Source organism: Chanodichthys erythropterus, chromosome 20, assembly GCF_024489055.1.
Source record: "Chanodichthys erythropterus isolate Z2021 chromosome 20, ASM2448905v1, whole genome shotgun sequence".
In the NCBI taxonomy this organism is placed as follows: Eukaryota; Metazoa; Chordata; class Actinopteri; order Cypriniformes; family Xenocyprididae; genus Chanodichthys; species Chanodichthys erythropterus.
The window spans coordinates 21,899,855-21,925,689 of NC_090240.1; the positions used below are offsets into that span (position 1 = coordinate 21,899,855).

Consider the following 25,835-nt stretch of genomic DNA (forward strand, 5'->3'; position numbering starts at 1 on the left):
TTTGTGTAAATCGTGTTTTAAGTGGTTCTGGCGTAAATTTTTGGATTCATTAAAATGTTCGTATTTTCCAAATGTTAGTTGGTACGAAAGAAATCTACACCAGCCACACGTAAATAGTGCGTTTAACACTGTTTTAACATCCGAACGTTTTGCTCATTAATAAGGCTGCATTTTAATTCACCTTAATAAGGTACATATTTACACAGCATTTTGAAAAAATATTATATATAGTAATCACATACGTTTTTTCTTTTTACTTTTATTGTGAGAGCCAGTAATAGCATCTGCAAACGGAGCACTTTAATCAAATAATTAAGTGATTTCAATAGGGCTGGGCAAACTAATGGTCCCTTAATTGTTATGGAAATTGTTTCCTATATGGCCAAAATCCTTCGTTTGGTGTCATAATATGATGCCCATATATAGTTGTCAGTCAGATTTAATGGGCGGGATTTATGGTAATTGAGAATGAGCGTGCGTCCCATTTACGACTGGTTGGAATTCATTAACACACACACACATTTCACTGTCACTTCTGATGTTTACGAAGTATTTGTGAATCAGGAGAAGAGTTTTCGGGAAGGTCTCTTCACGCGCAAATCACTCACATATTTACTCGTATATTTACGAATGTTTCATGAACGAAACCCCATGTGTGTAGCACCATTTGTTCTTTTCTTGTGTTATGAGATAGAGCCTTTGGACCTGGAAGCGCTGCCGCATGACATCAGACTTAACAACCGAAGAGAGCAACATTCTGATAAATATAGCTATGTACCGTTAGATATTTGTTATAACTTTTAATGTTCTTCAATATTTAATGTATGTTTGAATAAATCAGATATGACAGCCACGATTTAAATGTTTATATTAAAAAAAACGAATTGGAGTAGAAATATGATTATGTAATTCTAAACTTAATTTATTATAAAAACATCATTGAGTGTAATTTAAGTGTTTGTATATAAATAAGTTAATTTTAACCTTCGATATTATAGTAATGTAGTACCAACTGACTCCCATGTGTAGTTTACAGCATTACTTGAGAGATTTTTTTCCTCTAGAAAATTTGCCATGTACTGTATCTGATATACTACATCCAAAATAATCGATATCAAATATTGAATTGAATCGAAATCGGAATTGAATCAAATCGCAAGCATGTGAATGGAAATCGAAACGAATTGTGAATATTGTGTCAATACCCAGCCCTAGTTTATATACAATTCTATTTAAAATTATGTCTATATAATATATCTGTTATATAATAACAATTCCTGATTGATAGCCCTGCATATTTTTCGTCATTCAATATGCTGCTTTGCTTGGAAATATAACAGAAGTTTCACATTGCATGACATAGGACTGACTCAACATGACTCTTTTTATTTTGGCTCTGTTGGAAAATTAGGACAAAGGTGTGTTTAAGTTAATATAACACATTTATCATTAAGATTTTGCAGTGTGTTCAGAGTGAAGGTATCCCCTACTAGACTCCTACGCAAAGGCATGTGTGAGTCTCTACAATTGAGTTTACTAAGTGTACAGCAGAACAAAAGCTGGAGATATTTAGAGGTGTGGTTGCACAGATCTCTGATCTCTGTCAGCAGTTGAGATGTCTTGGCACTTTGCCGCGCCATAAAGCTGTCAACCCTCAAAGTTTTTCTTCATGTGATCTAATTTGTTGTAAACACCATTAAATCTGATTACTACAAAACAAAAAACAAGGTGGCCTGACCTGCTAATCACCTGTTTTCCTTTGCCCTCTCTCACTTCCTGGAAGCCTGTCTTAAGGCTCATCTAGTGGTTTGCATGTCAAATTGCTCATCCACTTGTCTGTAGGTTCCACCTAAAAGTGAGCAAGGGTCTAGGAGGTGTGATGTCACGACATGGCAAGAAATGAATGAGGATCTAGTGTGTGCTTCTTTCGCAATGAAACTCTCCCTTCCTCCCACTCTTCTCCCGGCAGACACACCCTGTTGCTTGGGGACGTGTTCCATGTTTCCAACGCGTTGGATGGAGACCAGGACGCGTCAGAGCTTGGCAGCTGAACCAATCCCATGCCGCCTTATGATGGACTCTGATATAATGATCAGCCAAACTTTGCATGTATCAGTGTGTATTTACAACGGTCTGAGTAAACATATCCTCAAAGCAGGGCTTTCCCCTCCTGGTCATGTTTAATCAGCTATTTTCTTACAGGGCTGGTCTCGGTGATGTCACAGTTTTCCGAGTAAACACTTTGGAGTGAGCAATGCCTCTCTTGGGAAACTGTTAGTTTGAAGCCTAAAATCTAGTTCTTTTCCTACAGTTAGAGATTATGGGGGGTGAGGGGGAGTCTGATTGTGTTTTAATGAATCTTGTGAATTTACATTTGGCTGTGAGCAGTCATGTTGTAAGCGCGCATGCTTCTTTGCTGCGTAATGTTTATGTGGTTTTATAGGCTGGATAGTTTCTTGAGGAGAGTGGCTTGAGAAATAGCTTTAAGGCATCACTGTGTTTGAGAAAGTGAAAATAAGACATATATTTTACATTCTTTCATAATCATAGCTGTTTACAGGCTATGCACCAGCTGAACATTGATCCCAAATATGTACTCTAGCAAATACTCAGTAACGTACTTCAGCGAGTTGTTGTTTATTATGATTGTATGCATAGTTATGCCTTAAACATACTGTATGTCAGGGGTTTTCAACTTTCACTGATCTAAGGACAAAAAGTACATTTTCTCAGTAACATTTTATAATTACAAGAAGGAGTGTATGATATATTGGGACCATTATAAATGATAATAATACAAATATGCAGTATACTCAATATATGTTCAATAAACTTATAACTATATATATTTTAATATATTATAATATATATTATTATTATATGAAAATAGATATCATATTATATAATATTGAGATAGGGATACAGCTGGATTTAACCTTTTAAGAGCCTTATTTTCAAGAATGCTTCAATTTAAGTAAGGGTGTGCACAAATAGTCGAATATCCGAATATTCGATCTGCAATTAATATTTGAAAAATAAAAATACTATTCGAATTTTACTATGTTGCTTTGCTGGCCGTAAAAATCCATGATAAATCCTAAACACTAAAACTCGCAGTTATAACTAAATGCACCGGATGGCGCTGTGGAGCCTGTTTAACAAGTTTCTTTTATTTGATCGACACATAATGTTGTCATCTGTCTCGCAAAGTTTGGAATTACTTAAATGAAAATGATCTTACACAACGGAATTACTTTTGATCATGAAACCGAGTTATCATAATATCACCACCATATTGAGAAAGCACATAAAATCCAAACACACATCGAATGTGAAAGATGTCCATCACTGCATTCACGAAAGGTAAGAGCAGCTGTACCTCCGAGTGAGCCGAGAAGATAATTATCTGATAGCAAAATGATTTTGAGACATATGTTTCCTTTAAGTTTCGTTGAGGGAGATATTACGAACAGAAAACACAAAGTGCTGCTGTTAGAAACGCATACCGTTATGTATTATCGTTATCTTTGTGTTTCTGCAACGTTTTCCAGCGTAGCTCGTTCTCACCCGAGCATGTGAATATTATTGTTTTTCTCAACATGTGTAACAATATGAAAACGATAACATTGACTCAAGTGTAGGCTATTATACGTTTTGTACAATAACTGGCGCTGTATTAGCGTTTTACCCGTTCGTGCAGCTTGAGCTTAAATGCTTTTGTTGTTTTTTTGTTTGTTTGTTTGCACATATTGTTTATGCTTTGAATTAAAAGAAAAGTTTAAGATATAACGTAAGCTTGTTGTGTATATTGCCTAATCGTAAGCTTGTTCAGAAATGGTTACAAATTTTCATGAATTAAAAAAAAACCAAAAACGTCCTTCTCGTTTAACGTCATTTAAATAAACGAATATTCGAACATTCGTTTTTTTATGAGCCCAAATATTCGAATACAATATTTTGGAAAAATGCCCATCCCTAAATTTGAGGGACTTTCTCATCTCATATATTCAACATTCTCATCAATCTTTTTATCCATTTATATGCTGTATGCTGTATCTTATAATGTTGAAATGCCTAAATTCAGTTAAGCATTGCAACATTTATTTGACTTTTTTATGTTTTATTCCTTAATTTTATAAGTTATCAGACATAAATTTCATTAATGATATTAACAAAAAACAGTATAACCTTCTATTATGCTTAATTGATGCATGATCTTGAGCTTGCATAGCTAGAATCATTTGTCTTAATATACTTATTGAATATGTTTTGGACCATAAATGTTGGTAATGTAAAACATGGTTAAAACATGGATTTCAAATGTATAGCTATTTATTAGCTGATAATAAAATGGCTTTTGATTGTATTAAAATATTTGTTTTAATCAGAAATTAAGAGTTAAAATCAGAAGATGAACATGTGCCCATCACTAGCTCCTGCTGTTTGTTTTTTTGTGTGTGTGTGAGAGGTGGTTTACCCACAGCTCTGGTTGACTTTAACTGGCCTGTGTTGAATGTGTTGCCCAACTGTAGTTGTGACATACTGGACGGGTTTGTCTCTGAATCTTTGGTCAGGTATCAGTGCAGTTAAGCAGAATCTTTGACTTGATGTGGAGTTGATTTCACAGTCTGTCATGCCAGACATGTCTCGAAAACAAAGCTCTTCAGACACTCGGTTGCAACATCAAACCTCCTTTTTCCGTTTGAAAAAGATCTAGATGTCATGCATGCACAGACACACAATTCTGGTTGTCAGACATGAATAAAAAGTGGTAACTTGTCTGTTCATCAAGTAGTTCTCTTTTCTAAGCATCAAAATACTGACATAGTGTGACTGTCCTAGTCATTTTTCTCTGTTTGCACTTAAAGGGATAGTTAACCCAAAAATTAAAAATCTGTCATTTTCTCCCCCTTAAGTTGTTCCAAACCTGCATGAATTTCTTTCTTTTGCTGAACACAAAAGAAGATATTTCGAAGAATATGGTTAAAAAACAGTTGATGGACCCCATTGACTTTCGTGGTATGGAAAAAAAAAATACTATGGAAGTCAATGGGGCCCATCAACTGTTTGGTTACCAACATTCTTCAGGGCTTGAAATTAACTTTTTTACTTGGTAGCACTGGTGCTCCCAACTTCAAAAAGTTAGGAGCACCAGCAAAAATTTAGGAGCACCACAACTAAAAAGCCTTGTCATTCACTTGTCCGAATAAAAAAAAAGTTGCTTGTCTGGAAAAAAATGGATTTTTGTGTTGTAAATATAATTTACTGAAGCAATATTCTCATCAGTGTTCACTCAGCTTTGACATTTAAATCTGCATATTTGTGGTATTTACCCCAAGGGAATTTTTTTTTTTACATTTATTTTTCCCCTAATCTTATTAAAGGTGCCCTAGAATCAAAAATTTAATTTACCTTGGCATAGTTGGAAATGACATACAGTCTCTAACACCATTGTTTCTTCCTTGTGTAAATCTCATTTGTTTAAAAGACCTCAGAAGAACAGACGAATCTCAACATAACACCGACTGTTACGTAACAGTCGGGGTGTACGCCCCCAATATTTGCATATGCCAGCCCATGTTCAATGCATTACACAAGGGCAGAACGTCTGGATCTGTGCACAGCTGAATCATCAGACTAGGTAAGCAAGCAAGAACAATAGTGAAAAATGGCAGATGGAGCAATAATAACTGACATGATCCATGATTACATGATATTTTAGTGATATTTGTAAATTGTCTTTATAAATGTTTCGTTAGCATGTTGCTAATGTACTGTTAAATGTGGTTAAAGTTACCATCGTTTCTTACTGTTTTCACGGAGACAAGAGCCGTTGCTATTTTCATTTTTAAACACTTGCAGTCTGTATAATTCATAAACACAACTTTCCAACAGTGTGTAATGTTAGCTTTAGACATGAAGCACAGCCTCAAAGTCATTCAGAATCAAATGTAATCATCCAAATAAATACTATACTCACATGATCCGATGCATGCATGCAGTATGCATGACGAACATCTTGTAAAGATCCATTTGAGGGTTATATTAGCTGTGTATTATATTAGCTAAGCCTTGAAGTAGCGATACTTTGAGCAGAGACATCTATTTATAGCGCTTTATTTTATTAATTAAAATATCAATATTTGGCGCAGAGAAGGATGACGATGTATCGCCATATCGCTATTTTGTCCCACCCCTAGTTAGTGTATATATTTTGCTGCGATACACTTCTGTGAGTGGATATCAGATTAGGCTTAGCTGCAAGGCAGAGGAGTGCTCTGGATTTGTGAATGTACTTGTAAGCAACTTGGAGGCAGAATCGCAAGTTTTCTCATGACATTGCCTCTGCTAGAGGATTTGCACGGTCACGGATGTCACTGAAGCCTTTCTATGACCCTTAGAATCTGACCTTGACAATTTAAATGACTCCAGCCAAACCTGGATGAACTGTACACATAAGCTCTGTTTTAAACCCAGTGAGCTGCATCAGTGCCTAATTATATAGACAGCATTTAAATGTCAACTCCACAAGTCTCTGATTTGAAACTCTACATAGGCAAATTGCGTTCCTCATGCAAAGTGCACTCAAAATTGATTTTCATTTATTCAGTGAGGTGATACTCTAAGTGTTATTAATATACATGGAAGGCACTATTTTATTTTATCATTGTAATTTATTTTTTATGATTTTTAGTCATTTTTATTTTTTTCACGGGGCTTGTCGCAGTCGCCTATGAGGGATGCTGCTTTAGAATTTGAACAAAACAATGTTTCTTAGGAGGGAGCAGAATTTCGCACAATTATGTCTGCTGGGCATTTTTTTGATGCCTAAACGTGTTGCCTCTGTAGGCATTTATTAGGTTTTGAAATGGAGCAATCAACTCCTTACAGTCCCATTACAGCTTCTGTATGAATCATCCATCATACATGGTGATAATATGAATGTAGCTTTGTTTAATTGTTTCTGTTTTATTGTCAGTGTATTATGACTGTTGTGAAAGTGCTTTGTGGAACTGCTGTGGGACTGAGTAAGTTTGGCAGAAGTTAAAGCAATGTAGAGGTTTCATGGTGGAATCTGGTCTGGTCTCATATGAATGCTGTGGTTTGGGGAACGGGCTGATGTTTTTGTCATGGAGACCAGGGGAATTTATGGAATCGTGCTGACCCTCGGCAGTTTAGCTCTAGTTCAGGCTTGTCCGTTTCTCTCACGGCCGTACAACAGAGCTGCCCCCCTCGGGGTCCGTGTTCATCTGCATTAGAGAGACTGTAACCCGCACATGCACGAACAAGTACGCACGCACACATGATCTCAAAGTCTCCCAAAGCCACACCCTTGCATGGCCTGTTTGTTAGTCACTTTGGGGAAGCTTACCAAGGTACATTGTCCTGATTTAGCTGGTTAAATGAGGCCGGAGCCCCATAGGGACATGTCCGTAATAGACTGAAACACTGACACACTTTTTTTCTTTTTTTTTTTAAACTAAATTTGCTGCAATGCAGCTGATGTATAGCACCCATGATGGATGGATGGATGGATAGATAGATAGATAGATAATCATTTTATTATTATTTTTTGTACAAGTATACGTCACAATTTTATCTGCCCTCCCATTGGTAGTTGCAGCATGTTGAATGAATTCAAACTGAATGACTCGCAGATGCTTTGTCACTGCAAATCGCTGTCAGTGTGAACGCCCATGTAGTGTGGTGACTCAGTTTTGTATCCTGTGTTTGATTTACAGTGGATGTTCCTCCGTCTATGACGTGTTTATATCTGAGTTTTCTATCCGACAGTGAATCATACTATTCACACATTCACACATATTGTTTTAGGCCATGTGATGGAAAGGTGCGCCAAACTTTCGTTTATTTAGAGGATTAGTGGCTAAATTCACACGTTGTTTAAATAGTTAACATTCCCCTGGTGCTAGCGTAAGCTTGTTGGGTTGTTTCATTGTTACTGCGACTGCAGAGGTTTTATGGAGCCGTTGATGGCCGTTGAACTGCCTCGATGTGTAAATATTGAAAGCAGGAACACATCTGTGAGCACTTCTGTGATGGAGAGTGGCAGCCTGCTGAAAGCTAGTGACACCACTCTTTAAACAGTGTGCTTTACAAACCAGCAGATCTCAAAGGTCAGTGTGATTTATTGATTTGTTTGGTGCACTAACTATGAAAGATCTCACTTGCTTGACTGAAGACCAACCTGCTACAGGAATGATTGTCACTCTCATCAATATTGAAGGCTAATCAGCCTGATAGTTTAATAGTCACATATACTAATTGTCGTTAGAGCTAATGGTCCAGCTGCAGTTCAGATTAATTTTTGTATTAATATTTAATATTTGTATTATACTGTATTATTAGATAAGATTTAAATTTTTACTTATTTATAATATGTATTATATTATGATAATATGCTATACAATAATAATAATTAACAATAATTTATTAAAATTCAATATTGGCCATATTAATATTTAATAATATATTATATTATTAGATTTATATTTTTTATGTAATATAAAATGTATAAAGTTTTTATATTTAAATAATATATAAAAATATGTATTTAAATATTTTGTAATATAAGAATAATTGGAATAATGCTTATTTTATTTTTTATTAATACTGTGATTATGTGCTAAATACTGTTTTGATATAGGCTAGTTCACTGAGTAGTGCAAGGTTTTAATTTACATTAAAATGAGAAATATTTGAATATTATCAAACTAAACATAAACAAAAATAATCTGTAAACAAGGGTTTAAAAGTTAACAACAAACACTGTAATTTAATATAAGAGCATTTTATTTTCTCTTTCAGTCTCTCATATACCCACTTTCCACCAGCACGAACCGGGTGCTAGTACAGAGCTAGTGCTAGTGCCAGTTCAGAGTTGGTTCAATTGACGAGCCTTCTAAGAACCGGTTTGCCTTTCCACGGGCCTGAGAGCAGCACAGAGCCAGGTCTTGCGTCACTGTATACGTCTCATATTTCACAGCCAAGCTAGTGCTGCAGCGCCAAACACAAACACACCAGGCTTGTTTGAGATGCATCGCTCCGATCCAAAAGCACAAGGAGTCGTATGCTCTACAAACGCTCCCGCGGATCCGCGGGATCCGCCGAATTGGTCCGCGCTGCTCCGATGCATCTCGAACAAGCCTTCTATCAACAATTGCGGATGTTTCACTACTGTTGATTCTCATGGCTTTGTGAACCTACAACGACATCCAAACACGGCTCGCCGTAATTTGTATGTACGGAGATTACAATCAAGCTGCTATTAGCTCGATTAGCTGCTATTTCAAAAATGGCAGTCACAGATGTCTTGTTGGTCAAGGTAACCCCGCCCCCAGCCCCTGACGCAAGCGGTTCGTTCTTCTAGCCCAGCTACGTTTTGGTGCTACTTACGAACCACTTTTCCTGGTTCGGAGCTGGTGCTTTGTGTGTCGAAAGACAAAGAACTGATTTGAAACTAGGCTCTGGCTCTGAACCAGCACTCAAATAGCCTTGGTGGAAAAGGGGTACTAGTTCTTGAATTTAAGCAGCTCCGGTCGAACTTCTCAGCAAAACCGACAGGCCCCAAACATGCTTGAACCACCGCGGGCTGTTGGTCACCTCATTTTTATCTACTTTTCATCCTTCATAATGTGTTTGTCTTCTAAAAATACTGTCTTCAGTGCTGAACATTTATATTTAAAAGAAACTATGACTGTATTAACCTAGTGATCTATGTACTTAGACAGTGAAGAAACTTATGCAGTCTAGGTTGGAAGCTACTTGGTTTTAAGACACTTGGTGTGACTTCTCTCTTGGGTCAATGATCACTTGGCATGACTTTATAGAGATTTTATTCATTTTTCTAGTCAGAATTCAATCTTTTTTTTTTTTCCATCAGTGCTCTTACGCAGCCCATGAGGAGCATTTTCTCGCCCCAGAAGCTACAGACCAGATTGTTGCCCATTCATGAAGAACAGGAAATCACCCACTACAATCAACACCTTGTTGGTTGGTCCCCCTCATGTGATCACAGATTACTGTGTTTAGTGTCATTACACTACATGTGAGGGTGAAATTTATGGTGTATCCCTGCTGCAATCCTTCTTATTTGTTTCAGTTAACTGCAGACACACAAACAAAATTAGGATAGATTGATTCCCGGCACTGCTGCACTCATTTTACCTTTTAAGTGCTATGGACTCCTCGATGTCCACACTGTTGAGTAGAGTGATTTTAAATGAGAAACACCAGACACTGACGGGTGGTTTGCATGTGGCACGGAGGTGATGGTGAAGATAGTTGGGAAAGCTGGCAGGAAGTGATGTCAGCACCAGACAACTCATCTTACACCAGCTTAAAAACTGAGCCCCTGCCCATTTGATCACGAAAGTGAAAGTGCCCTTTGCAGCCGCATCGAGGTACTCAGACTTCCGCAGGGGCAGGGGTGAAATCTTATATAAACAAACGTGCATGTAAACAGAAAAGGCAATATATTGCCCTACTAAAACCAAAAATTGCGGTCACATCCATATATTATGCTTATAGCTTGCAACTTATTTGCTTTCAAACACCCTCACATAGACCTGCATATGACAAATTACAACACTGATCATAGTGTTAATTCAAAAATAATGAAGCAAGTTCAAGCAACACGGGTCTGTCACCAAACCCTGTACCATATGGATGAAATATGGATTTAAAGTGTGTTGAGTGTGTGCACGTGGGTGTTAGCAAGTGTAATTCCACACATTCCATCTGCCTAGCTGGGCCCTTTAAGTCTGTTAATATCCGCACCGACTCATCACATTTCCTTAATAACAGCTGATTCGTTTGGACTGACCCCTGCACCCTGTGACATGGATCAGCAGCTAAATTTGACCCAATTGTTGCCATAGTTAAATAAGCAGCAGTGTGTTCCTGCCTTTAGGACACTACTTCTTCTTCTTCTGGCACTGTGTTTTTATGAGTAACACTGAATGGCTGTTAAACAGCTTTTGAGGGTGTTTATAAAGAGGCCTCTTAAATCAGTTGAACTGTATACAGAGTGTTGATGAGTGCTTTCACTGTAGGGAACAGTCATTTAGGGTTTCTTTTATTTGGAAGGCTTGTTTCAGTGAACCAGTTCCGAAATATTCAGTTCAAGTACAAGTGTTCCCAAACATCCCTTTGCAGGTATTTTGTTGTAAAATACATAAAACTTTATTTAGAGGATTAGAATGGTTTATCATCAGTTTATCATTATTTAATTATGTATGTAATTATATAGATTGCCTCACATTAGGGCTGGGCGATATATCGCATGCAATTGTCACGCGCATTGTCCCGCTAAATCGCCATCACCAGCTATTTTTAAATGGAGCGCCATTTAATAAACAGAGCCGTAGTTCACTGATAAGCCACGCAATATCGCGTTCATTATCGAAGCCGATTCATCTGTGATATGAACGTGATATTGCGAGGCTAATCAGTGATCTACGGCTCTGTCTATTAAATGCCTCTCCATTTGAAGGCAGGTGATGGCGATTTAGCGGTAATCAGGGAACCGACTTTATTGACGAAATGCGCGTGACAATCGCATGCGATATATCGCCCAGCCCTTCCTCACATACGTTTATTGTTCCAAAATGTTGCTATCCTGATAGTTTTACTACTCAGGTTCCCTCTTTAATGGGTTAGTTCATCTAAAAATTAAAATTTGGCCATTAATTACTCACCCTCATGTCGTTCTAAACCCATAAGTCCTTCGTTCATTGTCAGAACACAAATTAAGATATTTTTGAATAAATTTGAGTGCTTTCTGACCTCCGATAGACCGCAATTACTACTTTCCAGGCCCAGAAATGTAGTAAAGACATCCTTAAATAGTCCATCTGACTACAGACTTGAAAGTGGTAATTGTCTTTTGGAGGTCAGAAAACTCTTGAATGTGTTCAAAAATATCTTAATTTGTGTTCCGAAGATTAAACGAAGGTCTTATGGGTTTGGAACGACATGAGGGTGAGTAAAAAATGACAATTTTCATTTTTGGCTGAACTAACCCTTTTAAGGGTGTTCACACAGACACCGATTAAATCACTGGAGTTCTGCAAGTGTCATGCATCATGAGGCGGATCATGTGAGCACCATTTTCTGTAGTGGTGTAATGATTGACTCATTTTCTCGATGCATTGATTCCAAAACCTGCCAATTCAAGTGCATCAATTGTTTTTTGTACTTCTGCTCTAAATTGTTTATTGACACATTGCACTCTTCATTATATACTAAGTAGCCTATATTTACTTTTATTTTACCGGTCCCGCCTTACTTTTTTTTCCTTGTTTGAGAAGCCGTTTCACTTGGATATCTGTCACAACAGGGAAGAAAAAAAGACAATAACAAAATTCTTTCCAATTTTAAAGAATGCATTTATAAAAATGCATAAATCATCAATCAAATCAAATTCAATTTCATTGTGAATCAGTCAAATTGAATCATTCTAAAAATTTGTGAATCAAATCGATTTGATATCTGCCCAAAGTCTTACCTAATTGTCTACATTCCCATTGGTAGTTGCCACATTGATTTGTTTGTTGTTTGTCGTCTCAAGTTCCCAGCTCTCTTTAAAAATGAACAACTTGCAGTCACTTTTTCATTGCAGATCTTTGCAGGTCATTGTGAATGCCTTTTTTCAGTTCTACAAATTATTCAAATTGAAAACAAAAGTTCCAATGACAAATCATTCATCAGTTTCCAATGACAATTCAGTTATCAATACACTGAAAAAATGTTTAGAAATTGCTAGTAAATTTCACACAAATTAAACATGACATTAAGTCGAACGACTGAAATAGGTTTTTCTTGTAAAACACCCCATAAACCTATGTTTTATGTACAACTTCCAAAAATATTTTTTTACAGTTTAGTTTGGACTTTATTAACCTTCACTCATCCAGCTTTGTTTATTAGGTGGTGTAGGAGTTAAATGAGGACATCACCTCAGCAACTGATTAACCGTTGTGGAATGAGGGCCATTAGCTGATGGGAATTATGTTTTACATGGGCTAGTTTATGAAAAATCATCAGGCAAGTTATTTATATTCCTGTCTTTCTCATGGCTGTTCGCTTCATTTTAGAGACCGCAGAAGGCTGAAGCCTAGCAACCCACAGAAAAAAAAACACAGCACTCCTGTGGTGGGGTATTCAGCACCCTCTTAGTCGGGTTCTTTGTTTTTGCCCTAACTTTCTTGTGTGTGTGTGTGTGTGTGTGTGTGTGTGTGTGTGTGTGTGTGTGTGTGTGTGTGTGTGTGTGTGTGTGTGTGTGTGAGAGAGAGAGAGAGAGAGAGAGAGAGAGAGAGAGAGAGAGAGAGAGAGAGAGAGAGAGAGAGAGAGAGAGAGAGAGAGAGAGAGAGAGAGAGAGAGAGAGAGAGAGAGAGAGAGAGAGAGAGAGAGAGAGAGAGCGCACTTCCTCCCTTGTGCTCATGGGTTTTTCCAGTCACCCTGGGGCCCGATGGAGCAGGAAGCCCCACAAGCTTATCATTTCCTCTGCTACTGGCTCTGCCTGAGCCTTGTGTATGGTAAACACACTCACACACAGATCCTAACAGGCTTGTAGGGTAAATTCAAGCGCTGACACACTGACACAGATAACACCATGGACGTTAAACAGGTATTTGTAGAAACACGCACATCAGAGCCCCTCATGGTGTGCTTGTGTGTCCGTTCAGTGTGAAGTCTGTTTTGAGTCCTGAAGGAAACTGGCTAGCTATCCCTTTTGGCCAATGTTGCCTTTCTGCTAGCCAGTTGGCCCCGGTCATCATCCAATCAGCACATTCCTCCCCATGAATACACTGGGACCAGTTTTGGCAGGCCACGCTGGGTGGGGTAATGTTCATATCCTGTGCGCTGACCCTTACACACACACTTGTATGAGACATCACAGCCGTCACAATAGACCAAAGTTTCTACTTTCTTGAGTTTGTCAGCCAATCAGTTACATGTAGGCATGATTCCTTAATGCTTAAGTAGTAAGGTACTTGTAGAAAAACAGATGAAAGGAAGTGAGAAAGGGAGGGAAAGAATAGCTCTTTAGAGGAGAGCAAGTGGGCACAAAGCTCCCTCAGTGCTGGAGTGGCACTGCCAGTTTGTGCGGACCTGTTGTTGTGCGAGCACAGACCCTGCTCTGTGTGTGTGCGTGACCCAGCTGCCCTCCCAGCATTACATCAGTCTCCCACATCACCCACACACACAATGAGACTCCAGTCAGCCATCCCTCCATATGCCCAGCACGCTGCCCGCATGCAAAAAGCAGCTTTACACTCTCACACATGTGTGTGTATGTGTGTGCGGTGTTGTTAGCTTGAGCTATTTATTAGTGATGTTTGCTAAGACTAGCATCCCTATTATTGTTGCTGTAATTAGGGTTAGGGATTTGATCAAATTCCTAAACCTAAGTATTATACTTTCATGTAAACCGTCCTGCATTGAGTTGTAAACACTCAAACCTGTATGGCTTTTGTTCATCTGTAGAACACAAAATATATGTTGTTTTGGACCCCATTCCCTTGCATTTTATGAACAAAAATTGTTCTTCAAAATATCTTCTGTTCCACAAAAGAAAAGAAAGTCATACAGGTTTAGAACAACATGATGGTGAGTAAATGATGACATGATTTACATTTTTCCATGAACTATCCCCTAGAATTGAAAATTGAATTTACCTTGGCATAGTTAAATAGTTCTGTACATGGAAATGACATACAGTGAGTCTCAAACACCATTGTTTCCTCTTCCTTATGTAAATTTGATTTGTGCAAAAGACCTCTGAAGAACAGGCGAATCTCAACATAACACCGACTGTGACGCAACATTAATATGTACACCCCCAAATTTTGCATATATCAGCTCATGTTCAAGGCGTTAGACAAGCCAGTATTAACGTCTGGAGCTGCACAGCTGAATCATCAGACTAGGTAAGCAAGCAAGAACAATAGCGAAAAATGGCAGATGGAGCAATAATAACTGACATGATCCATGATATCATGATATTTTTAGTGATATTTGTAAATTGTCTTTCTAAATGTTTCGTTAGCATGTTGCTAATGTACTGTTAAATGTGGTTAAAGTTACCATCGTTTCTTACTGTATTCACGGAGACAAGAGCCGTCGCTATTTTCGTTTTTAAACACTTGCAGTCTGTATAATTCATAAACACAACTTCATTCTTTATAAATCTCTCCAACAGTGTGTAATGTTAGCTTTAGCCCCGTTAGCCACAGCCTAGCTACTATCAAACTCATTCAGAATCAAATGTAAACATCCAAATAAATACTATACTTACATGATCTGAAATGCTGCATGACGAAAACTTTGTAACGATCCATTTTGAAGGTTAAATTAGCTGTGTGAACTTTGTTTATACGATGTATTATAGAGTTGCGAGCTTGGGGGCGGGGAGCGTGAGCATTTAAAGGGGACGCGCTGAATCGGCGCATTTATAATTGTGCCCCAAAAACGGCAGTTAAAAAATTGAATAATAAAAAATCTATGGGGTATTTTGAGCTGAAATACCATAGCAACCACATAGCAACACCCTGACATCTACTTAGAACACAATTGTGATGGTAGTCTGGCAGCCATGAGCGTCACAAATATATATATAAGAATTTTTTTTTCTTCAGAAAATGTAACAATAAACAACAAATCTAAATTTAAACTCATGTTGATAAAATTTGTTCTGCTTTAAGAGGTTTAAATAAGGTATTGTTTCTTTGTGTGTGAATGAGCTGTCGCACACTAAGCAGAGGGGGCAGGAAAGGGCTGTTGTGTTTCTAGGCCACATTCTTAAGCAGAGAGAGTAACCAGGCATGAAGTCTGCACTCAGCGCGGCCCGTCCCTTCTCATACAACCACAGAAAGAGGCATATCTATCTCTCTCTGTCTCTCTCTCTCTGTCTTTGTGCCTCACTGTTCTCTCTCTTCTGCTTGCTTTCTTTTTTTTTCCCCCTCCCCTCTCATAGCAGAACTGGCCCACTTGGCCCCTCTGACCTCTCTCCTTTTCACTTCCTTTGTCTGGGGAGTACATGTTGCATGTTGATTTTTTTTAGCATAAACACCATTGTATGTAATCTTATCACCTGAAGCTGGCAGCTGTCTTCTAGACAGACCAGATCTGGTTTAGAAAAGTACCAGTAGCCTGGTTGTACTACTCTGGAAAAATGGTGGTCGTCAGCAGATCTGTCACTGATAGTTTTGTTTAGCTCCGATTTGGATGCGTAACGCGTGTTGCCTCAAACTCTCTACAGGCCACGATGTGTGAACCTCATCCAGCCATGTGTCACTGGAGTTTAGGAGCTACTTGTTTGCCACAGATTAGGGGAGACGTGTGTGAGTACGAGTGAGAGAAGGTGTTTCGTGTGGGTTTGATGAAGCTCTCAGGGTGGACTTTACCCACAACATTAATGGTAGTAGGCTTGGCAAAAACTGCTTTAAGAGAAACGAGAAACTGAACAGGATGGAGGTGGATCCATGTGATTGTGACTCACATGGCCAGCCTTCTGTTTTTTGCATGTTCTGTTTGTTTTTCCTTAATTTTATGGAACCGTTAGCCCACAAATTTTGTCATTGTGTCATTTACGCACACTTATGTTGTTTCAAACCTTATGACTTTTCTTCTTCAGTTGGACACACAAGGAGAAAAGTTGAGAATGTACTGGCTACTTTTTACCTTGAAAGTAAATAGGGATCTGGGCTGTCAAGCTCCAAAATGACTCAAAAGCACTGTAAAGGTTTCAATATGATTATATTCCAGCTCTTCTGAAGCTGGTGATTTTATGTGAGGAACAGACTTAAAGATATGCTGTCCACTTCCACATCCATTCAAATTTATTTTAAAACATAACCGACTTTGTTTACAAGAATATGACAGGCATTTTGACATTATTGTGCACCTATCTGACCATTCAAGCGCAATAAGACTAAAAAGAGAACTGAATTTGTGATCGCATGCTGTCTGAGGGCCTGTTTACACCTGGTTACTTCATACGTTTTCTCTGATCGAATAGCTATCCGATCGTGAAAAGAGTCAGGTCTAAATGCCCTCCGAAACGCATTCGAAACCGATTTAAATGTGATCACTCAAACCATTTCAGGAGGTGGTCTGGGATGCATTCCAGTCAAAACTGAAGAAGTCTAAATGCATCTGGTTGTTGAAACCACATATGTAAATTTTACTCCTCCCAAAAATGCTAAAAAATAATGTTTGAGAGCGTGTTGTAGTCTATATGGTGCCAGGTATAGTGGCGCAACTGCAACACATTGCCGCAGATGAGCAGCTGAGTACCTCTTCATCAAGCCGACATGCAGACTGCCACAAATGAAACAAAATACAAGTCGCAGACGCTCAAAACACAATCATCTTCATTAAAGGGTTATGAAACCCCCGTTTTAGCCTGGTCATTCACACCTCTGAGCTGAAAAAACTGGGCGTGTAAAGCTCTGGACAAGTGGGAGGGTAGAGGGGAAAGAGGGGAGAGAACAACTAATGAAACACAGATCTACAACACACTCATTATACATAATAATGAATATGAGCATCGTATTTTTGATGTGTTCGTATTCAAACTCCAGTTCTGGCCGCATCGCGGGCAAAATACAAACAACACTCATGTGCTGTTGTGCTGAGGGAAACATACACACGGCTCGCATGTCTGAACGCAGAGGTGATGAACAGCACTTTTGTGACATTTGAATTATCCGCTGTAATGCGATCTCATGCAAACATATTTTCCATTTGTGCTGGTAGATTACAGCAAAACAATCCACATGCACCAAAACTTCTGCTCTGGTTGCGTCGCAGGGAAATGCATTTTTGTTGTAGCACTGAGGAAATGAACACAACTATACGACCCATGTCTCTGATGACAACAGAGACAGAGGCAAGAGAAGTGATACTTCCTCATGCATAATACCGCAATTCTAATCTTACGCATACTACAGCTCACTGATTGGATTGAATGTGCTTTTTCTCATGAATAAATGCAGAAACTGTTGATGTCAGCATGTTTGACCAGCCCATACTGGAGCCAGTCTGCACTCCTGAACTTGCCGATTTTGTGACGTTGCTCCGATTTTGCTTTTCAAATTATAAATAAAATTAATGAGTATCTTTAGTGTTTTCAATGATGTGCAGCCTATACATATCTGTTCACAGCTCAAAAAATGTGTTCTGAGGTTTCATGACCCTTTAAAAGTAATGCAATTAAATGATCTTAACAGTGCTGTTGCTGCACTCTCTGCCAGTCAGCGCAAGCACCATCCGCAATGAGTTCTTTTTCACTGCTTATTGCGCTCAACATCAAGCACGTCCCTCTTTATTTTCTTATACATGCATGTTTCTTTATCACTCTTACGTATATAACTTTAAGTAGTACTATTTATATAGCGTGAAATAAATTATAGTAAAACGATATCTACTGTCTAAGGTCACGATATCTACTATCATACCGCCCAGCCTAATTGTCTTATGTAGTGTTATGGTTTACTAAAACGGAAATAAAATAAAATAAATAATACATGAAACTAACTGAAATAAAATAAATTGAAGTACTAAAATTACTAACAAAAAATTAAATTAAAGCTAAATTAAAATAAAAAAGCCCCAAAATTAATAAAAAAAATTAAATTAAAATATGAAAATTAATGCTAATTTAAAATATGAATAAATATTATAATATTAAAATAATACAAAAATATTAAAATGAAAAATGAAAATAGAAAAATAAAAGCTAATTTAAAATATTAAAATTAAAAAATAATTAAATGTTGCTTTTATGGTGCTATTTTGCCATTTTGGAGCTTGATGGACCCAATCCCCATGACAGATTGGCCCCTCCATTTCACATTTCTTTCTTTTTTTGTGTTAACCATAAGTATGAGTAATAGTTTAGGATGCTTCGCTTTTGCAATAACCTCTAATTATGAAATACGCAGAGAGAAACTTTGTTGTGCTTTTGTTGTTCACCAGTTGTCGCACAGACAGACGAGCTCAGTTTGTGGTTATAGACACGTGATCACATCTCAAATAGATATTTAAATGTTTGTGTCTTGTTTTGCGTTCTTACAGGTGACATCACGCAGAAAGGCTATGAAAAGAAACGAGCTAAACTTCTGGCTCCGTTCGTACCACAGACCCAAAGTAAGACTCACCACACAGACTTCCTGTTTGCTAATTTCCATCCTCCTGTCTGTTTCTTCTTTTCTTTTGCATGCCAAACAATGCCATCATCACACTGATCTGAGTCAATTTAATGATTTTCTACAGTTTGCTTTGTTTTTGATATAAAGGTGTTTTTAGGTTACTGCTGTGTTTAGTTTGTGGAAACCAAATCCAGCTGAAGAATATGACGCAGAAGTGTGCCACACTGTGTTAATTATGTTGCACAAGTTCCATAAATGATATATCTGAGATTTTGTTTTTTTCTTCTGTATTGTTTGCAAATGTGTGGCTCCATGCTGCATCCTAGTGGTGATAAGTAGAACTCCATCTGTCCCTTCATTAAGAGAACGCACTTTAAAAATAAAATGGACACTTGACATAGTCTTGTGGCCAAAGCAACCATTAGTAAACCATCTTCTTCTCTGGAAACTTTGAGTAATTCAATATTTTCCAATCAGTCAGCTCACAGACATTGCCCTTCTCAGACACACACACACACGCACACAAACATATACATAGGCTTCCTGTAAGCAGCAGCCCTCTGCCAGTCATGAAATAGGAACTGAAACAGGTGAGTTGACTATATTGGTGGGTTTTGATAGTTTAGTGACCTCAACATTGACTTCCTTGTTCCATAGTTACATGCTATTTAAAGAACCATTACATACTGAATTGCAAGGACATGTTGTTTACACAATAGGTCTGACCTACAGATACAGCAGAAATGGGTCTAAGACACATTTGTTGCGTAGATATGTTCTTATTTGAAACCTCCAGTGAAATGTGCCATTTTGTCTTCAAAGGTGCCATTTCAGTGCTTTGAAGTTAAAGTTCACCTCCTGCTGCTTGATTCTGCCCTGTCTATGTTGCTTCTCTTTTTTTTTTTCTTTTTTTTTATTGGAAACAAAGAACAAAGGGTCATCATAGGCATTATAAAGTCAAGACAGTACAATTTCCATGCACTCTTTGGCATGCAATATCTCACCTATTCTCAATGGTCTGTGTACACAATCCATTTATGCCAATACTTAATACATTTCTCAGAGATAGGTCTAACAGAAAATGTAAGTCTCTCCATACAATATATTTCATTTACAATTTCCATCCACTGATCTCTTGTTGGAGGATCAACTTGCAACCATTTACATGTTATGGCCTTCTGACTACTTGCTAAGAGTATCTTTAATAAGTATTTATCACTGTTTAAAAGTGTGTCAGGTATTTTTCCAAGGTACAGAGTAATGAATGAAAATTTCATCTCCACCCCTAATATTTTCCCTGTGTGGCTTTTCTGATGTCAACCCATCCTCAAATTGTGTGTATATATATATATATATATATATATATATATATATATATATATATATATATATATATATATATATATATATATATATATATATATATATATAGCATAAACATGTTATACCCAATATGTTAATGGGTTAAGGAGTTAGTTTGCTCAAAAATGGAGTTGCTGTCATTTACTCCCTTTCATGATGTTTCATCTGTGGGAAAAAAACAACTTGTTTTTAACAAATCTGCTCATCAAGGGTATGATTGTCAGTGAATATTCACTTAAGTTTAGAAGTTTAAAATATATTGTATGGTTTCAGAAGACTTAAAATTCACTTCATTTTTGGGTGGATTATTCCTTTAATAGGTGTTCATTTAATATGGAGACAGACCAGAGACTTTCTGAATTGTACCTTATGTTGTTGTTGATGTCTGTCTGTGTATATTTATGAGCTGTGATCTTTATAGATGTGGGCGTGAGTATTAAGTTGACCCCAGGCCATTCTTCAGACCCTGCTTCTAGCCCTAATGCCGTGCCCATTGCTGCCCCACGGCAACACCGAGCTCACCGCAGCGGAGGAACGCGGGATGACCGCTACCGGTCGGGTAAGGAAACTCTGTTTGCCAGTATACATTACTATTCAAAAGTTTGGGGTCGGTAAAATGATTATTGAAAGAATATTGTGAAATATTATTAAAATTTATATGAACTTTTCTTTTTTTAATACATTTAAAAATATAATATATTCTTGTGAATACATTTTGTGCTGCTTAAAACCATTTTTTTCATGTATATATTGGTTGTAAACAATTGATGAAAGGCCATCAGTGGAGAAAGATTCTTTTTCTCCCTTGATTGTGTAGTTGCGGCATGTACATGGTGCTACTAAACGCCTAAATGTGAACACACAGCTCTGTAATGTGTTTGTCACCAAAGAGAGACAATTCTGTCTTTACATGAGTCAGTCACTGTTTGGTGACATTGTTGGATGTCTCATCTGCCTCTTGTCATGTGCTGTTGTGTAATTGTTATTCTCTTTGTTTGTCTTTCTGTACTCTTCATTCTCTTCTTCTCATCGTTCTTTGTGTCCGTCTGCTAGATATCCACACAGAGGCTGTGCAGGCAGCTCTGGCCAGGCATAAAGAGGAGAAGATGGCCCTTCCCATGCCCACTAAGCGTCGCTCAGCCTTCGCCCAGTCTCCTGCGGAAGACTGCACTCCTCCCGGTGGGTCCTTCATCGCCCACAAGCCTTCTGCTTCTCCTTCTGTCCAGATTTCACTGACCAGCAGGGTCTCGGAAAATACAGGCACACCCGAACCTTTAGGGCACACCCTGGCCTTCATACCAGAAAATTATTATAATAATATTATAATATTCTCTAGTGATATTTTAGGAATGTATTCATTTATGACCATATCATTATTGACCATTAGCAGTGCTTTATTTTAGCAGTCAAACGTAGGTTTCTTACGGGTTTGATCAAGATGATATTTGAAACATATGTCAGAAAATTCCATCTTTTCTATTGTATGTTAAAATGTTTGCCAAATATTTATTGCACTGTAACCACAATTTTAATATGACTGCTAATACATCATATTAGATTCATCATTTATTTGTGTCTGCCTTTTGCGGTCTTTATCTGTAAGCATTTGTTTTTATTTCTGTGCATTAATAGCTGCTTTAACTGTTGTTATATGTGTGTGGCCACAGATACATCATCGGCATCAGAGGACGAGGGCTCCCTGCGCAGGCGTCAGGCTGCAATCAGTGCAATGCTGGCTCAGAATCTCCAGAGTCCCGAGTATTGGATCAACCGCTCTGTCCAGGGCTCCTCCACCTCCTCCTCTGCCTCCTCCACCCTCTCTCATGGAGACGGCAAAACTCACAACCACAACCACAGCCAGGGGCAGACCAGCATGCTCGCTGATGTGCTGGCACACACCCGCATAGGTACTGCAAGATAATGAGTCACACGTACACACATGTTTCAGGTTCTGAATCATAGACAACCACTGATACACACACAAAAGAGCTACAGTTCTATAGGTCTGACACTTACGCAAGCACCATTTAACTTCCAATGACCTGGTCAGGGCAAAACAAAACAATGCAAGTCTTTAATTTCCAAATCAGTCAGTGTTGATATTGACTTTTCAAACCTGTTTGTTCGGTTGTGCTTCATATTGAGCATGTGTACGGGTTCACGTGATGAATCACTGTGCTGTTGTGTGTCTTCACTGCAGATAGCAGCAGCATTCCTCCTGACGTCACATCCACAGTGCCGTCCACAGTGCCTCAGGACAGGAACTCCAGAGCGGACCTGCCACCCAACATAGTAGTGAAGGGCATGAGCCGCGGCCAGAGCCGCTCCAGCATGATGGACACTGCCGGCGGTACGGACAACATCACACACAGCTCTTATATGCAGGGACCTTAACAAAAAATCAAGTGGTTATCAGCTTGAAAGCCATTGTGCCAATATACAAGGATATTTTTGGTATTTCTGATATAAGTGAAAGAGCTGCTTGTTTTCAAAAAAATTTTTTTTATTAACAGAAATTAGGTGTATTGATAAATAACATTTGCATTTACATTTATTCATTTAGCAGATGCTTTTCTCCAAAGCGACTTACAAATGAGAATAGTAGAAGCAATCAATCAAATCAACATGAGTACAACAGTATGTAAGTGCTGTGTGAAGTCACAGTTTCGTCAGTAAAATGCTCGTAGCAAGGAATTTTTTTTTTTAAATACACAAATGGAAAAAGAATAGAAATCGCAAAAAAAAGAAGAATAAGATAGATAAATAAAAAGTACTACTATTACTGAGTCAAGTGTTGACAAAAAATGTCTTTAGCATTTTTTTGAAAAAATAAATAAATAAATAAAATGCTCAGATAGAGCGTGGTAGGTCATTAAACCAGACAGGAACAGACCCGTTGACACATGACACATTTTGTGATTCCAGAAGTTAAGGACTGTATGTTCTTCAATGAAAACAGGTTTTTTGACACAGTTGCCACATTTCCATAACAGCAATTCAGGATCCCTACTGACGTGGGAAAACCTGGAATTTTAAGATGTGTTGTTTCCAGGCCAACAAAAGGGAAATTAGTAGCTTCAAATATCTTAACAATTCATAAAAAATTTGTTGAATATAAATCATTCTAATTAGCTCAGCTGTTAAATTTTTTTTAAATATTATTTTAAGAAAAATCATTATCCAGTAATCAAAAACAAAGTGATAGCTGGTTCACCACTAGTGTCCATTTGCACTATTCACTTCCCAAATAAGCAAGAGAAATAATTTCCTCTGTCTTTTTTCAGAGCGATAGTAAATTACAGTCGTTGTCATGTGTTTCTGCTAACAAGTTTTGCTTCCTCCTTTGTTGTGATGCCATCTGACTGTAGGAAGAGGTAGGGTTGGAGGGGTGTTTAGTGCTGTGCAGTGACACCCAGTGGTTTTGTCCTCCCAAATTGATCCTGTATGATTCTGTGTGTTATTCCGGCTTGTTGTTGATTTCTGTTGTGACAAACCTCTTCCTGATTAAATCATCTATGTTTGTTTTGGCTCTGTCTGTTCCATATGGTGTCCTTTGACCAGCTCATATTCCTGTAATCTGAGCAGGTGAATGAGAATTTCTCTGTCAACAGGTGTTCCAGCACACAGTCGTGTCTCCACCAAAATACAGCAGCTGCTCAACACGTTGAAGAGACCCAAGCGGCCTCCACTCAGCGAGTTCTTCCTGGATGACACTGAAGAAATTGTGGAAAGTATGAAGCCATTGTTGATGCCATACTACATTTATTGGGATTCATCTTTTATTATATATGGAAAATGCTTTTATTTTGATTTTAAACATTTTTGTTACAAATTATAATAGCAATTTAAGTGAAAAAAATCAATTTACAAATTAACATGTTTGTGTGAAACCTCATTATCTTTTTCTCCAGAGTGATTTGAAAGTGACCCTTGTGCTTCAATGCAAAAAAATCTGTCCATCTTTACAAACATGTCATAAATTTACCTTAAGGCCCCGTGTCCACCAAAGCATTTTTAGCCAGCTGAAAACGCTAGGTGCTCTGCTTAAAACGCCTATCTGTGAGCGCTTGAGAGTGCTTCAGCTGCGCAGCGGGTTTTTTCAGTTCAGACGCTTTGTTGCTATGATACGGAATATCTGCGGCACTGTTACTTATAACTGATTTTGCAGATAATTTGTTTCAGACTAAAAATGTTGACACAATGTGGAATTACTTGCTATGTATGTATGTTTGGAGAGCAGCAATATTCATTTCTTATCCATTTTGTTCCATTCTCTGCTTGTTGATGTCATTGTACAGCAAGAATGTTGTGACAGTTGGCCTGTGTTGTATTTGCCCCGCCACTCCTCCACTCTTATTGGACGGCTGGCTAAAAAGTGACAGTGATGAGCACTGTGATGAGAACATTCTTCAACTTGAGACGACCAGTAAAAAACGCAGAGCTCTCAGCGCTTGAGTGTGAAAAAGACGCTCAGCGCCTCGTTACGCTCCTGGCATTTAAAAAACCGTGGCGCTGCCATTGAAAACAAATGGAAAAGTTCGCTAGCCACTGGAAAAAATGCTTTGGTGGACACGGCCTAATATTAACCTGAAATTGGTGCAAATTAGTAAATATCTCTTCTTCATTTTATGACATAATGTTTCTTTGTTTATTTCCAGGATTATATTAGATGTTTGATGTGGCATTATTGAACCCCTCTATGTCTATCTTCTCCACTTGCAGTTCCACAGCCAGATCCCAACACACCCAGGCCAGAGGGCCGACAGATGATTCCAGTGAAGGGGGAGCCATTAGGGGTGGTCAGTAACTGGCCTCCAGCTCTGCAGGCTGCATTGGCACGTTGGGGAGCCACACAGGCCAAGAGCCCAGCTCTCACTATCTTGGACATCACTGGCAAACCGCTCTACACCCTCACCTATGGTGAGATGTCTTACTGTTTGGATTGGGACAAGCAGTTTTCCAATGTTTTAATGGGATTGTTCACCCAGAAATTAAAATTATATAATTATTTATTCACCCTCATGTCATTCCAAACCCATATGCTATTATTTTTTCAATGCAACACAGATGTAGAACATTTTGAAGATTTCTTTTAATATATTCTGTCTTTAATAATTTCATGTCACCCCTTGATCCCTGTAGGTAAACTGTGGAGTCGCAGTCTAAAGTTGGCGTACACACTGTTAAACAAACTTGGCACCAAAAATGAACAAGTTCTGAAGCCTGGAGATAGAGTAAGTTTTCAACACGGTGTTTGGCACGCTGCAATCACATACTGCTCTCAGCTCAAGGCTATTT

At 38.2% G+C, this 25,835-nt stretch overlaps 1 protein-coding gene across 2 annotated transcripts in view; it reads left to right on the forward strand.

Annotated features, from left to right (window-relative positions):
* dip2ba (disco-interacting protein 2 homolog Ba) overlaps nt 1-25,835 on the forward strand; it is a 59,542-nt gene that overhangs the window by 18,168 nt on the left and 15,539 nt on the right. For both annotated transcript variants that reach the window (XM_067370417.1, XM_067370418.1), the window contains exons 2-9: nt 19,102-19,173; nt 20,959-21,096; nt 21,591-21,716; nt 22,205-22,444; nt 22,738-22,887; nt 24,149-24,268; nt 25,260-25,457; nt 25,680-25,771. In XM_067370417.1, the coding sequence (XP_067226518.1) occupies nt 19,102-19,173; nt 20,959-21,096; nt 21,591-21,716; nt 22,205-22,444; nt 22,738-22,887; nt 24,149-24,268; nt 25,260-25,457; nt 25,680-25,771 (1,136 nt within the window). The remainder of the gene's footprint in view (nt 1-19,101; nt 19,174-20,958; nt 21,097-21,590; nt 21,717-22,204; nt 22,445-22,737; nt 22,888-24,148; nt 24,269-25,259; nt 25,458-25,679; nt 25,772-25,835) is intronic.